Source organism: Oryzias latipes, chromosome 23 (assembly GCF_053564925.1).
Source record: "Oryzias latipes strain Hd-rR chromosome 23, Olatipes_Hd-rR_3.1".
Classification (NCBI taxonomy): domain Eukaryota; kingdom Metazoa; phylum Chordata; class Actinopteri; order Beloniformes; family Adrianichthyidae; genus Oryzias; species Oryzias latipes.
In genome coordinates, this window is record NC_136259.1 from 5,222,391 (window position 1) to 5,238,582 (window position 16,192).

General features: G+C 46.4%; 1 protein-coding gene and 2 non-coding genes across 4 annotated transcripts; all 3 read left to right on the forward strand.

Moving 5' to 3' along the window:
- Window positions 1-3,410: 3,410 nt before the first annotated feature.
- On the forward strand, window positions 3,411-12,836 carry slc25a3a (solute carrier family 25 member 3a). 2 transcript variants are annotated; one of them, XM_023952115.2, is made up of 8 exons: window positions 3,411-3,470; window positions 3,907-4,086; window positions 4,510-4,634; window positions 8,121-8,300; window positions 10,111-10,292; window positions 10,572-10,744; window positions 12,144-12,254; window positions 12,532-12,836. In XM_023952115.2, the coding sequence occupies exons 2-8, from the start codon at window positions 3,939-3,941 to the stop codon at window positions 12,690-12,692; spliced, it is 1,080 nt and encodes a 359-aa protein (XP_023807883.1). In that variant the 5' UTR covers window positions 3,411-3,470; window positions 3,907-3,938; the 3' UTR covers window positions 12,693-12,836. The 2 variants fall into 2 exon arrangements, with proteins under 2 accessions (XP_023807883.1, XP_023807884.1); XM_023952116.2 differs by lacking the exon at window positions 4,510-4,634 and adding an exon at window positions 5,154-5,278.
- LOC111946976 (small nucleolar RNA SNORA53) lies at window positions 10,330-10,516 on the forward strand. Its single transcript, XR_002872842.1, has one exon. It is a non-coding gene; the product is annotated as a small nucleolar RNA SNORA53 (small nucleolar RNA).
- Window positions 12,279-12,464, forward strand: LOC111946977 (small nucleolar RNA SNORA53). The gene has a single exon (XR_002872843.1). It is a non-coding gene; the product is annotated as a small nucleolar RNA SNORA53 (small nucleolar RNA).
- Window positions 12,837-16,192: the final 3,356 nt, after the last annotated feature.

Here is a 16,192-nt window from a genome sequence, read left to right on the forward strand (position 1 = left end):
GATAAACTGACATTTTGAAATAAGTGCAGTTTTTCATGGATTTGTCTCTGACCAGGATGGCGCGGTCAGAATGGGGTGTCTGCAAGTTTTAATTTAACCTGTAACAGCATAGATGTGCTGAAGGGATTAAAATAATCTCACATGCAATACAGCATTTACTTTGAAGTATCCAGACACGGTAACCTTCACCACAGTGTAGCTGCTGGGCTCTGAAGCAGGTTTTTGAAGGAGAGCACACATGGGCATGCTACCACTGCAGTGCTTTAGTGCAAGGAGGATGTCTTTCCCCTTGTAGAAGGCTGAAGAAAACCCCAGGGGAACCAGTTATCTCACATTCCTTCTACTTAATGAGATGTCACTCAAAATCATGTTCTGTCCTGCATTTTGAATAAAAAAGCAGCTAAAGCCCCAACCGCTGTCCTCTGGGGACAAGAGGGATGTCACCAAGTTCATCCAACTGTCGCTGGTGGAACATACTATGTGGATACAATTGGCACCAATGGCCAGAGTGACCTTTTCACAAAGAACAAACCATAAAACATGAAAGAACCTGAAAAAGAAAACTACCTATGTCACAGAAATGCAGCTACAAGGATTTAAATCTGGTCATTTTGGAGGGAACAACTACCCGATAATAAAGAAGTGGCAAAATGGAAGAATTACTTTATACCCAACTTGTGTTGCTTTGAGGTGTTGCGTCTTTTTACAGTGTGCCAAGCAAAACTGTAAGATGGAATTCTCCAATGTGAGCTAAGATCTGGTCACCCTATACTGACCGGAGCTGAAGAGCTCATCCTGACAGCTCAGCAGTTCTGCACCTGGAACATCAATCAAAAGTATTTCAGCTTCATCTCTGGCTGTAGAAAACTACTGAAGATACAGAAAGACTCCATCTGACGCAAGCATGTTCCCTTCAGCTCAGACGGCTCCTCAGAAAGTCTTCAAGTACTTCAAACTCCATTACTTGTGTAACTTAAATGTTGAAGGGCCTATTTCATGCTATAAGTAAGCCTTTGAGAGTAAACTATATCCATATGTATGATAATATATTACCTTTGGCACACTAAAAAACAATGTCTTCATGAAATATGACCTATTTTCGCAGTTCATGTTCCCACCTGGAAGACAGACGACTTGATCTCTGAGGTTCCGCCTTTCATGATGACAACCTACTGTCGACCTAGGCAGCGTGTTTGCGTTTCGCTCACAAAAACAAAAAACATCCAAACATTTGCAAAGATGGATGCATATTGTCCAAAACGTGAAAGCGTTCAGGTCCATGGAGAAAGTGGGTGTGTGTGTGTTAGCCCTGGGGCGGTGCTAGAAGGGGCTGTTCTTCACTTTGTGATGTCACAATGTGAGGACCAACTCGTTTTCTTGGATTGGGAGGGGCTGGTGCTCATAAGGTGATGTGAGAATGGATCAAAATGCCACTTTTGGGGTTGTTTTTCCACAAAGATATATCATTCATACAATTAAAAGCTGAAAAAAGTTGATTTAGCAGTATATAAACCCTTTAACTTTACCCTAATTTGTGCACATGCTCACTTGTTGTCAGTCTAAACACCAGCATGACTGTTCAGTCATCTTAGACGAGACAGTCGTACCTGGGTGGTAACAATCATCACCAGAGCGAAAATAAAGCTTTATCAGTTTTATTGTCAATTCCTACAGCATATGATACATAGTTATCCCTTCTGTTAATTTTTATTTGTCTTTTAACTTGCAAGTTGAATTTTCATTGCATAAATTTAGTACAATTTAGTACAGACTGCACATAATTTATTTTTTGTAAGGCTGTTCTTAAACTGTTCTACTTAGTAATTTAACAAAGAAAGTACCAACAAATAGCACTTTTTCCCATGTAAGTTTTGTCTAAAAGTTTGCGGTGATTAAAAAGATATCTGGACACTGACCCTTTAAAAAGCGTGACGTCAAAAGTGTGAAGGTTAACCATATTTATGGAATTAAAGGTGGTTCTGGCTATCTATAGAATGTGTTAACTGTTGATCAGACATACATTTAACGTGAAAACACGTATTTATTGCTAAATTTGTTGATAAAGAAAGCAGTCATTTTCTGAGGAAATAACCTTCCAACGTCCTCACAAACCCCGCCCACATCACCTCAGTCACCGCGGTGACTGGAGGGATTCTGTTGATTGACAGCTCATTGCCGTTCTTTCATTGAACAGAGAGGCAAAAGGACCCGCCCACAGCTTGTCGTGACGTCAAAGTAGGACGAATTGATTTAGCGCGAGGTCGTCTAGCCTCTCGAATACCAACTGCGCAAGTGGATTTGTATCTCCATAGAACAATGGAGGATAGAAAAGGGAAGGGAAACTGGGATGAGTTAACAGCAGACAGATTAGACACAGCCCATGCTTCATTTATACCCATATATACAGATGGATCTAAAGACCCAGCAACAATGCGAACTGGTTTTTCTTTCTGTATCCCTACATTGGACAAATCTGTTGGAGTTAAGACGTCAAAGGATCTTTCAGTTTTTACAGTTGAAATGTTGGCAATATCATATAGTTTACACTGGCTAGAACAGAACAGAATTGGGGATGGTATAATTTGTTCAGATTCATTGTCAGCTTTGATGTCTCTGAAGTCATACAATTCTGAGAGCAGATCAGATATTTTATATGAAATTTATGAGAGTTTGATCAGGTTGGCAAACTTGAAAATAAACATCAGATTCATGTGGGTACCAGCACATAGGGGGGTGGAGGGAAATGAAATGGCTGACTTCCTGGCAAAAAGGGCATTGAAACGGGGAATAGAGATGGAAATTCCATTAGATAGGACAGAATTTAGGGCAATTGTTAGGAGGCGTATTATGGAAGAATGGCAGACACAATGGGAAAGGGAGAGGAAAGGAAGACATCTATTTAGTATTCAGGACAGAGTAGGGAGAGGTATGAATGTCAGAGTAAACACCAGAGATAGCTGCATAATATCACGGTTGAGGATGGGACACACTGGTTTAAATAATACATTGCATTTGATAGGGAAACATCCAACTGGTTTGTGTGAGTGCGGGAGAGGGGAAGAGTCGGTGGAGCATGTGCTATGTCAGTGTGAACTGTATAGGGAGGAAAGACGACAACTGGAAAGTAGGGTACGGATGATAGAGGGTGAGCAAATGACTTTAAAGAAGCTTTTGGGAGGGGAGGAGAATTTCAATGGTGCGATTATAGGTTTTTTGAAAAGAACTAGGTTATTGAGGAGAATTTAGTTTATTATTATTATTATTATTTTTTTTTTTTTTTTTTTTTTTTTTTTAAGTTACATTTGGTTAGGTAATCCCCACTCTGACCCACACTCCAACACAGTAGGTGGCGGTAATGCACCTTCACGTTAGTGCCTCCCGCCAATAAAATCACAAGAAGAAGAAGAAGAAGAAGCCTCTCGAATAGCCGGTGTCAGCGCAGCGGCGGCGCCATCTTAGACACGGACAGAGTGAGTGCGTTTTAAAGCCTAAAACATGTCGGTTCGGGTATAATATGGGATGTATGGGTAGATGGATTGTGTCACGATGCTAGAAATGTCAGCGACGAGGCGTGTTGACCTCTGAGGCTGGGGCAGAGGCGGCCTTTGGTTGAGCTAGCCTAGCTTCTGAATTAGCATCTGCAGGAAAGCAAACTTTCAACGGGACTGGGGCGAATTTACTCCAAGATGGCTCGTGCCTGACCTTCACACATATTTTATGATGCATGTGTTATTTTAGCAAGTCTAGATGATTAGTTCCTGGATAACCAGACAACACGTCTAACGCGCTTTACTCCACGTGACGGTATTCTGAGTTCGTGCTTTTCCGCCACAGTTCGGTTCTCTTCGCAGAGTGTGACGGGGGCGCGCTAGTAGCTCCGGCTAACTGTCTGCTTGATCGTTGCAGCAACGTAGCTCCGCCGGCGGCAGGACACCACCATGTACCCGACCTCACTGACGCAGCTGGCGCGGGCCAACCCGTTCAGCGCGCCGCTCTTCTCCCTGCAGAAGGTGGAGGAGCCCCGACAGAGCCAGCCTGAGCCGGGACGGAGGAGCCGCACTCTGGCAGCAGCCGCCGCCGCAGACGGTAACGCTTCGTCCTGCTAGCCTTAGCCACATTAGCTGTGGAGCTGTGATCGATCTTTTTTGCGGGGTTCTCGCCTCTCTGGTTGCCCGTGGATAATGTGGGGAGTCCGGACGCAGACGGACACCTCTGGGACCCCGATCAGGGGGTGTTAGATTCAGACTGCAGTGAGTCCGGGCCTGCGGGCCTGTAGCGGCTCCTGTGGAGGACAAGAGAAGGGCAAAGCTGTGTCCTCGCTGACGCGGAACCAGCAACCGCTCTTCCAGGTTTCACTCCTGCAGTGGCTCTTACCCCGCATGAATGTCACTGTAGGGGGTAGTTATCGGTTGGAGTTGCTTACAGGTTACACCAGGAGTCTGAAGGTCGCTGACCTTCCAGATGAAGGAGGTTCTTGTGTCTGACCCGGTGTGGCCTTTGTCTCTCCAGAGGGGGACAGTTGTGAGTTCGGCTCTCAGAAGTATTTGGTCCTGTGTGGGTTTGGTGGCATTCTCAGCTGTGGCACCACGCACACGGCCGTCGTGCCCCTCGATCTGGTCAAATGCCGAATGCAGGTCTGTCTCTCTGCGCCCCCACAACCTCCATCACCTACCATGCATGAAGGTCCATCAGATCCCCTCTGGTGACGTTTTATGATTTACCCGACATTGGTTGCAGTGATCATAACTCCATGCATGAATGAACATCAGTGCTCCTGTGTGTTAATTATGACGACATGTCAGCTGTGTAGGAGGCAGGCCGATGGTCAACAATGTGACAAAGTTCAGGAAAAAGTCTGGAGCAACAGAAATGATTGTAATAATTGTGATGAAATCCTGCTGATTTGTTCAGATCACTCCTACAGGACTCTGTGTTTTGTCTTTGTTGGAAAATTTCCGATGAACTCCCAACATGCATCTACGAATGATTTCCAGCCTCCTGATCAAACATCGGCATGTTTTTGGCAGAGTCACCCATGGAAGCGCTCGCGCGGGCCTTGGCGGCGCTTCCATCGGTTGGCTCCGCTCTGTGATTGTTGTCCTGTGCTGCACGTCACCCTGCATGTTGCATGTGTGTTCCTCCTTCTGCCACAGAGGATGTCAGCTGCCAGTTTGGCTCCTCAAAGTACTACGCCCTGTGCGGCTTTGGTGGCATCCTGAGCTGCGGCCTCACGCACACCGCAGTGGTGCCCCTCGACCTGGTCAAGTGCAGACTGCAGGTGTGTATGTAGACCGGTTCTCCTTCAGCAGGTGTGAGGGGAAACTTTGACCCGAACAGACCAGCCAGAAGTCAACATAAACAGACTTCCTGTCGGGAATCTCCTGAGCACTGCAGGTCCAGCCCTCTGGGTCAGGGATCTGCAACCTTCAACACTTTCATTTTGATTTCTCCCCAACAACCCAGTAGGAGCAACAAAGTCTGACTTTAGAAAAAATAAAACGGATTTGTATTTTAGGGTTACTATTATGTTGAATTTAACTGAATTATAGTTTTTGGCATAAATATAACAGAAACAAAAAGACAGTTTTTTTTTTTGTTTTTTTTGTGCATGACACAGTTTATAACTTTTGACAGGTTCACATGACTTCCTTTCAAAATAAGACATCCTGTGTCAATCAAATCATTTCAATGCAGTGAATGTAGTAGTAGGTAATGTAAAATAAACATGTTTTGTTTTTGGTACATCTTAGCCAGAAATATGTAAATCTCAGTACCAAAACAAATCAGAGCTAATTAAGAGACCCTTACCATATATTTTGACCTAATGCGCTTAAATCCTTGAATTTGTTCAAAATCTGTCTCATAATCGGAAGCGCCTCAAGTAAGAATTCTGTTTGCTGACTTTAAACTGATTTCTTTGATAAAAGGCTCACTAAAATCTGCCAAAATGTTTTAGTTTGACTTTGTTAAACCGTGAAGCCGAAAAGCTCGATACTGTTGGAGAATTATGGCTACTGTCGTCAGGAGCATTATGGGTACTGTCGTCAAGAGCATTATAGGGTACTGTCGTCTGGAGCATTATGGGTACTGTCGTCAAGAGCATTATGGGTACTGTCGTCTGGAGCATTATGGGTACTGTCGTCAAGAGCATTATAGGGTACTGTCGTCTGGAGCATTATGGGTACTGTCGTCAAGAGCATTATGGGTACTGTCGTCAAGAGCATTATGGGTACTGTCGTCAGGAGCATTATGGGTACTGTCGTCTGGAGCATTATGGGTACTGTCGTCTGGAGCATTATGGGTACTGTCGTCTGGAGCATTATGGGTACTGTCGTCAGGAGCATTATGGGTACTGTCGTCTGGAGCATTATGGGTACTGTCGTCTGGAGCATTATGGGTACTGTCGTCAGGAGCATTATGGGTACTGTCGTCAAGAGCATTATGGGTACTGTCGTCTGGAGCATTATGGGTACTGTCGTCAAGAGCATTATGGGTACTGTCGTCTGGAGCATTATGGGTACTGTCGTCAAGAGCATTATGGGTACTGTCGTCAAGAGCATTATGGGTACTGTCGTCAAGAGCATTATGGGTACTGTCGTCAAGAGCATTATGGGTACTGTCGTCAGGAGCATTATGGGTACTGTCGTCTGGAGCATTATGGGTACTGTCGTCTGGAGCATTATGGGTACTGTCGTCTGGAGCATTATGGGTACTGTCGTCAAGAGCATTATGGGTACTGTCGTCTGGAGCATTATGGGTACTGTCGTCTGGAGCATTATGGGTACTGTCGTCAGGAGCATTATGGGTACTGTCGTCAAGAGCATTATGGGTACTGTCGTCTGGAGCATTATGGGTACTGTCGTCAAGAGCATTATGGGTACTGTCGTCTGGAGCATTATGGGTACTGTCGTCAAGAGCATTATGGGTACTGTCGTCAGGAGCATTATGGGTACTGTCGTCAGGAGCATTATGGGTACTGTCGTCTGGAGCATTATGGGTACTGTCGTCAAGAGCATTATGGGTACTGTCGTCAGGAGCATTATGGGTACTGTCGTCTGGAGCATTATGGGTACTGTCGTCAAGAGCATTATGGGTACTGTCGTCAAGAGCATTATGGGTACTGTCGTCAAGAGCATTATGGGTACTGTCGTCAGGAGCATTATGGGTACTGTCGTCTGGAGCATTATGGGTACTGTCGTCTGGAGCATTATGGGTACTGTCGTCAGGAGCATTATGGGTACTGTCGTCAGAAGCCTCGCAGAGTGAAACTACGCCCAGGCCACTCTCCGCAATGCGCACTCAAGTGGCCACTTCCACTTAAAAGTATGTAAACGCACACGAATGCGCATTCAGGGTTCAGCGATTCAAACTCTCGCGTTCACTCATAGCTAGGCACCGTTTTCAGGCTCTGTGTAAAACGTGCTGCCATTTACCATGCGTTGGCAGTTAAACTAGTTGAACTTTGACCACTCAGGGACGAAGATTTAGTAGTGACGTATGGATAACCCGTTTAGCGTGCTCTTGAACCACATGCCTGGTGTGAACTTTTCTTTTTCTTCAGAACCAAGAGAGTCACAGTAAAGGGGTAAATGAGGTTGCAGAGCCCTGGTTTAGAGGCTTCTTCTTCTCTGTGGGGGGGGCTTCTACTACTCCGAAATGTTCCCCACTTTGCTTCACTTTCATAGGAAACACAAAACGGGCCTCAGGCTTCCTGCCGGATGAATCTGTTGGATCAGGTGGATCCGTTCACAAGCTGAAGGAGTCAAATGGTCAAGTTGTACTCGAGTAAGAGTACAAACACTTGAAAGTATTACTGTTACTATTTCTACAACCTGAAATGAAAACAATATCTAAATCAGAACTAGAGAATAAAGTAACCATCAAAGTTATTTGGTTACCAATCTGAACATCAGATATTTTTGGTCCAAAGTTTTTACGATCAAGGATGGAGCAGGATAAATGCACCCCTCCCTTGTTGGTCTGTGTGGCTGAAGGATGGTGATCATAAACAATCATCTGTACAATGACACCCCCATCTACTCGGACTACAGTTGAATCCAGAAGTTACCCAGGTAACTGAGTACACATTTCCCTCAGTGACTAAGCCTTTCCTCCCCCAGGTGAACCCCGACAAATACAAAAGCATCGGGAACGGCTTCGCTGTGACCGTCAGGGAGGATGGGGTCAGAGGGCTGGCCAAGGGCTGGGCCCCCACCTTCATCGGTTACTCCATGCAGGGGCTCTGCAAGTTCGGCTTCTATGAAGTGTTCAAGATTATGTACAGTGATCTGCTGGGAGAGGTGAGCGCACATGCCATGGCTCTAGGAGAGGTCTGGACTTCCTCCTGTTATGGTTGCATCCCTAAGCATATTTATTCAGTTAACCGCAAAATCCTGGTCTACATGATACATTTCAGGAACTAACTTAAAGGGCCTATATCATGACAAATCAACTTTATGAGCTTTTAAGTTTGATAATATTGTTTATTCCTCACTTAAACAAACCAAAGTGGTATCTGGGTACCAGCCCCTCCCAATCCATGAAAACGACTTGGTTCTCACATTGTGAAATCACAAAGTGAGGAACAGCCCCTTCCAGGAGGAGTCTGCTGCCAGCTCCGCCCCCAGGCTAACACACGCCCACTTTCTCCACGGAGCTAGCGGTGATCGGCTAAATGCTTTTATTTTAAAACACGCAATCTGCACAACCATCTTTGCAAAAGTTCAGATGTCCAAGGTTTTCAGGGGCGAAAAGCAGACACGCTGCTGAGGCCGGCTCTAGGTTGACGTCATGAAATGGGCGGCACCCACGAGAGGAGAAAAAACAAGAATCAAGGACTAAAAATTGGTTACTATTTATTTCTTTTGTAAGTGACTATGGTATAAGCGGGTTAATGGCCGATGAAGTATGCATTATCACTTTTTAACGCACGCCGCGGAAGCAACCGTTGGACAGTTCAGGCTTCCGCAGCGTGCGTTAAAAAGTGATAATGCATACTTCGTCGGCCATTAACCCTTACTTAATGCACACTCATCAGCCAATCAGAATTGATAATTCTCCTGGACCGTAATATAACCATATTTAAGCTAATCAAATCAGTGGACGGTGACTAGTTAGACCAGAACTCTCAGTTCAAGTTCCTTCATTGTCACGTTCCTTCAGTTCTGGAGCAGCAGTTTCTCTTTTCGCCCTCTCTCTCTCCCGCTCTCGCTCGCTCTGTGGCGGCTCCCTGCCGAGTGGAGCTGCAAAAACGGAAGTGGCGTCTCAGAACCCCTGTATTACAAAAAAGGGTTCGAAAAGATGATGTAGGACTTTGTTTCTTGCATCTCTAACAGGACAATATTAGTTATTATGTATTATATTATTATTAGGGACCTTTTTAATATGAGGCAAAAAGGCAGGTGCTCAAGCACATAAGGCCCTGTATGTGCATGATCCCAACCAGGAGTTTTGTGATTTGTTGCACCCCTACTGCTGTGTGAAAGCGGTCTGTTTCTCAGCTAAAGATCTTCAGCCAAAACTTCCACCAGTGTGACTCAGAGATGAATACCTGGTACTGAACAGTGCAGGTGAAGTTTCCCAGATTCCTCGGATTTCTTCAAGTGTAAACGAAATGTGTCCAAACAAACAAGGAAACAAGAATGAAAGTCAAATCCATTCACACTTTAGTTTCCCGAAGTTCAGCCCAGTTTTCCCACATTAAATTATCTCAAAGGGAACATTCTAGCACACTTTATGGTCACATGTCTTTGCTAAAGTCTGTGTTTCCGCAAATTGGACTGGAATGATGGACTGATCAGTTTCTGGTCATTTTTACCTTATAGTGTGATGGTATTTTCCCACGTCAAATTAATCGATTTATTTCATTTTAAACGATTTTATAAAGGTGTGGGTCCATCCGATCAGATCATCATCTTGCCTCAGACAGCTGGATCTGATTGGATGAATGGATTCACTCCTAGTCTCCACTGTTTTCGTTGTTTAGAATGTGGTGCAGGTCCAACCTCCTTGTTTGGACCTGCAGACCGTGGTTCTGGTTCAGAAACGGTTTTGTGGTTGAGTTAACCGGTAAAATTGTACTTGAACCTGCCTTGCCCCTCCCCCCCGTAGGAGAACACATACCTGTGGAGGACATCTCTGTACCTGGCCGCCTCGGCTAGCGCAGAGTTCTTTGCCGACATCGCCCTGGCCCCCATGGAGGCGGTCAAAGTCCGTATCCAGACCCAGCCGGGCTACGCCAACACACTCCGGCAGTGTGTCCCCAAGATGTACGCAGAGGAGGGGATCTGGGCGTAAGTGTCTCCCCTACCTACTACCCTCTCAGATGTTAGCACGCTCCCTTAGATCCACCTCTGGGGGGCGCCGCCCCCAGCAGCTTTGCGGCTGCACAGTCGGAGGTGCTTGAGTCATTGGCGTGCCACAGCAGTCTACCTGTCCTGCAGCCGCACCCGCGGTACCGGCTGCCCCGCCTCGGCGGGGGGAGCCCCCGGTGCTGCCAGGCTGCAGGACGGACACACAAACGCACACATAGGTTGTGCAGCTGGTTCTCAACAGCGGTTCTGTGTTTGCAGCTTCTATAAGGGGGTGGTCCCCCTCTGGATGAGGCAGATCCCCTACACCATGATGAAGTTCGCCTGCTTCGAGCGCACCGTGGAGTTGCTCTACAAGTACGTGGTTCCTAAACCGCGCAGCGAGTGCAGCAAAGGCGAGCAGCTGGTCGTCACCTTCGTGGCCGGATACATCGGTGAGTCTCAAAACACGACCTACATTTAAGAAATGTTCGCTTAAAATGCATGTAAAAAATCTACAAACAGGCTGCTGGTTTTAGACGGAAAAACAATCCATCTTCTTACATTTTAAAGTCCAAATTCAGAAATGTGCAGATCTAACCTGGACTCTATCCTTCAGCACTGTAGAAACAAACGCTCTTTGACATTCGCCATTCACCCGTCACTACCAAATCTGAGGTTTAAACCATCGACAGTTTAGCTTTCAGCGTGCACTGAACACCGCATGGCAGAGCCCGAAAGCAGGCTTCAAATTTGTGTAGCGCCGCATAAACAGGAGGATTTTGAACACGGACGCCTGCACCGCAGGTTTGAAGGAGGACGCTTGGACAGGAGTTGCTGCAGCCGATGTGAATGTAGCTTCAGGCGCATCAGAGACCCACTCTGATGAAAATCGTCTGATGTTCTCACCATGTTCTTGCTGCATAAAGGAATTTCAAACCGCTTCATTCAAATCTTGTTAAATCAGGAAGCTGGATGCCTGAAAAAGCTCAGACTGTTGATGCAGTTACTGAAATGGGCGTACCAAAGTCTCTCTTCTCTGCTCCTCCCCCACGGCGCCCACCCTGGCCCGCCCACGCTTAGGTCCGAGCCGGCCTCTGGCTCAAAACTGTACGGCTGGATTGATCCAATAATGCTAGCCGTTATCATTTTTACGCGGCTAATGCTAGTTTGGGGCTATGAGCGGGGAGGGGGAGGGGCAGGGTTGCTCAGATCCAACAGTCCAGCCCACAAACCAGAATTGTATTTCTAATGTACTAATACAGCTGGGCATACAATGTTTTGGCGAAAGTCTTTTCTGATTTTGGCTAAAAACTGCACAATCATAACTAAAAACAACTAGAAATGATTTTACAAATGAAAAAAATAAGTTTGGAGTTTAGTAAAACCAGCCGTAGAGGAATCCTTCAGTGGGTCAGACTTTACCAGCGTTCACAGTAGCTCTAGAATTTGGTTGTAACACGTTAGGAACATTATTAGAAATGTGTTGGATAATTTACCTGTAACTCCTGATTTGTTTGCATCAGTAAAACAAACTTTTATTGATACTACACTAACTGAAAATCTTCTCATTAAGTAAAAACGCAGTGTGACATGGCGACACTTCCACCCAACTTTGTTTGGGACTTTTACAAAAACCAGACGGACATTCGGACGGAGCGTCGTGTTCCTCTTTAAAACCGCTACACATCAGTTAACACAACCAGAATGCTAAGGCGGGTGAAGAGTCACGGTAGTCACAAGGATCTGGCTCCAGTGTCCCGGTTCTGTAAGTACCGGTCCTGCCTTCAGCGTCTGCAGTTTTTCTCACGTGCGCTCTCTCTCTCTCTCTCTCGTGCGCTCTCCTCTCCACAGCTGGGGTCTTCTGTGCCATCGTGTCCCACCCCGCCGACTCTGTGGTGTCTGTGCTGAACAAGGAGAAGGGCAGCACCGCCGCGCAGGTCCTGAAGAAGCTCGGGCCCAAAGGTTGGTACCGCCACGGTCCAGAGCCGCACGCTCCTTAGATCCACCTCTGGGGGGCGCAGCCCCCAGCAGCTTTGCGGCTGCACAGTCGGAGGTGCTTGAGTCATTGGCGTGCCACAGCAGTCTACCTGTCCTGCAGCCCCTCCCGCGGTACCGGCTGCCCCGCCTTGGCGGGGCGAGCCCCCGGTGCTGCCAGGCTGCAGGACGGACACACAGTACTGTTCTGGAGGGGGGGGGGGTCATGGTGTGAGACTCACGTGGGGGTGTTTCTGTGTCTCAGGTGTGTGGAAGGGTCTGGTGGCCCGTATCATCATGATCGGAACGCTCACCGCCCTGCAGTGGTTCATCTACGACTCCGTCAAGGTGTACTTCCGCCTGCCCCGCCCCCCTCCGCCCGAGATGCCAGAGTCCCTGAAGAAGAAGCTGGGCCTGACAGACTGAAGCCCCCCCCACACCTGTCTGAGTATGCCCCTCCACCACCAGGCTTTATTTATGCGTGCTGCAGGGTCTGAGGACAGAAGAGGGTGTTCCTGTAGAAACTGATCCTTAGAACATGCAGATTTAATAAAAATGTTCTGGAAACTTCCTGATGGGTTTTTGTTCGTCCGTCCACCTGTGTCGCCTGCAAACACCTCACTGAAGCCGCTTCTGTGCCCCATTTTTCTGGATCAACGGTCTAATGATCAATTTCCTATAAAGAAAATCCATCCTTTTGATTCTACCTCAGAGTTTCGTTGTTGTGATGACTCTGAGGAACGCAGCGACCCCCCCCCCCCCCCCCCCCCAACCACCACCACCACTACCGCCGCTTAACGTTCACACACAACTGAATGATGTGAACTTCAATTAAAGAATCTCATACACACCAAACTAAAATCTGGTTGGTCCTTTTCAACTCATAAATCACATCAGATAGCAGGTTTGGTTCCCAAGTGTCCTTGAGCAAGACGCTGAACCCCACGCAGCTCCTGGTGGTCAAAGGTGCCGGTGTTCGGCAGCAGAGCCGCCATCACTTTGAATGTGACTGACTGTAAAGCGCCGTCCGAGGATACGCCACGTGATTTACCTCAAGGTGGAGATCCGCAGATTCCTGTCGAACGCCGTCTGTTTCACCACGGCAGACAAGATGGTCGTTGGTGTGGTCCACCTCCACGCCGAACCCCTGTCTCGCCTGCAGAACACCTCACCACCAACTTCTAGCTCTGCACCTGGCCTGTGGCGCGTTCAAACAAAAACGAGCAATGAGAGGATTCTTCATTTGAAAAACTTGGCATCGCTGAATTCCAGCCGGGCACAAACCTCATTCGTTTGAAGGAACGCCATCCAGACGCCACTACCAAAGCAGAGTCCCTGATTGGTCTGAGTATGACCTGGTTTAACATTCAACAGCTGCGGGTTTTGTACGTAGAGCCTGAAAACAACTGTAGAAACCTGCATAACGACCTGTGTTTTGAATGCAAAAGCCTGAAGCACACGTAGACTTTTCATTGGAAGAGGCCCCTTGAACGCCTCCTTCTGAGGGCGAAGTGAACGTAGCTTTACACTTACAGAAAGTGGATGTTGTAAACACAATTTTCAGGGCAGTGAGGCAGTCATCTTGTGGTGATAGACGCACCTTGTCGTGTGTTTTCCACATACCGTGTTGACTGTCTTAATAGAACATTAACCCTTGTGCTATCTTAGATGACCCCCCCCTTACATTGACGTGTTCTCCCTACCATGACAAAGGTGGATAAAGATGGAAAGATTTCATGTAATCCATGGACACCAGTGAAGATCACAAATCATTGAAGAAAAAAGGTTCAGAGCACTGACTAGTGGGTCTAGATGACCCTTAAAGTGCCTATGATAGCACAAGGGATACTGATGAACTGGGTCTAGGAACCCAAAACCAAGTCTGCCACACAGCGGCCCCTTTGTTCTGGTATCGGTGAATGAAAAGTTCTGTCAGACTATTGTAAGTTGTGAGCTTTGTTGTTCGGCCCTCAGGTGCTACCTGCCCTCGCCAGCCCCCCGTTACCCCCTGTTTTCCTGCCGTCAGTGGCTGAGGGGCTTTAGGCCCCAAACCGACTCTGGCTCCCTGATCAGAGCTGAACACCACCTATTCTTTACAAATGATTATGGGGTCAAAACAGGATCGGCTTCATGTGAATTAAAAAAAACAGATTGCACATTTGGAAAATTGACGTTTGTGAACTTGTAACAAAAAATGGAAAATTTGAAAATAGTTTTATAGTCAAAAGTACACACTGTAAACCTGAAGGAATTATTAAAAATGTGAAAAATAACAAACTTGAAGGAAGCATTAAAATGTTGATAAAAAAAATGACATTTTAATTTAAAAATATTAAACTTCAAGTTTCAAATGACCATATGTACTTTGGAGTTTAAAACGGTTAAAACTGCTAACAATCTGGTTTTCCATTCACTTAAAGCCGATTCTGATCTGACCCCATAAAAACCACTTCACTCAAAAGGGCAGGTTTTCTGTTGGTTTGTCTCCATGACAACCATTTTAATTTTTTGATCGACTGGGGGTCACGAACAGGTCCATATAACTTTTAAAAGAATCTGCAAAAGTACATTTTTGGATTTCCTTGGCAGCAGAGAGTTTTTGTGTTTGATTTGTGTAATTGTTGTGTTACATTTTTACAACATTCTGGTGAAGACCGTTCAAGCAACAGCGGAATGCCAATTTTAGGGGCTCGCCACGCTGGTGTCGCAAAAATCTACAAACTTTAACTTAAGTCTCCTTTGGTGCAGACTTGAGTTGGCTGAAATTTCGTGAATATAAAAGTTTTTCGGAAATTTGAAAATATCCTAATTCTCTAATCTGGAGGTCATGTGGTCATCCCATAATAATTTGAAATAGTCCTTTGGATATCCCAGACGTTTCATTTGATCTTGAAAATATGGCTTATGAGCCCCATAAGAGATTTTGGCCCCATTCATATTTTTGACTGCTTCTCCAGCTGTGATGTCATCATTTTTTTGAGTGGGTGAGTTTGGTGAGTGTTCAAGTCAAAGTTTAGCAAAAATATTGATCAGAGTCTTGCGTGAAATCTTGTAAACTGGGAGAAAGTCCCTGTTAATTTGATAAGTAAAGCTGAATATCATCAGCAAAACAGATGAAATGTGTATTAAGCTGCATGACAATGTTCTCTAATGGAAGCATGTTTGGACCCAGCAAAGAGCCCTGTGGTACACCACTACTGACTGCTGGATTCTACCAGATATATGATTTACAGCAGCATGACAGCTGCTCTACAATGTTCTGGTTGATTGTGTCAAACAGTCTATAGGATTCCGCAAATGAATCCTTTTCTGGACGAGGATCTTTACGCAAACCTTTGCAGACCAGCTCTGTGAGGTGATGATGTTCATATTTAATATGAGCCTAAGACTGGAGAAGGTACCAGTCCTCTGGAGGACTTCCTGCCTGGTTCCGGTTCCAAAGGTACCTCGTCCTACGGAACCGAACCACTTCAGACCTGTCGCCTTAACCTCCCACCTGATGAAGGGTATGGAGAGGATCCTCCTCAGCCATCTCCGCACTCAGGTGAGCTCAGCACTGGACCCGCTGCAGTTTGCATATTAGACAGGCATCGGGGTGGATGACGCCATCATCTACCTGCAGCATCGGGCCCTGTCTCACCTGGAGGCCCCTAGGAGCACTGTGAGAGTCATGTTTTTTGATTTCTCCAGTGCTTTCAACACAATTCAGCCATCACTGCTGAGGAGGAAGCTGGAGGTTGCAGGTGTGGACCAACATTTGGTTGCTTGGACCATCAGCTACATCACAGACAGGCCACAGTTTGTGAGGCTGCGTGACTGTGTGTCTGATGTGGTGGTCTGCAGCACGGGGGCACCTCAAGGGACTGTGCTCTCCCCATTCCTGTTTACCCTGTACACATCAGACTTCACCTACAACTCCCACCACT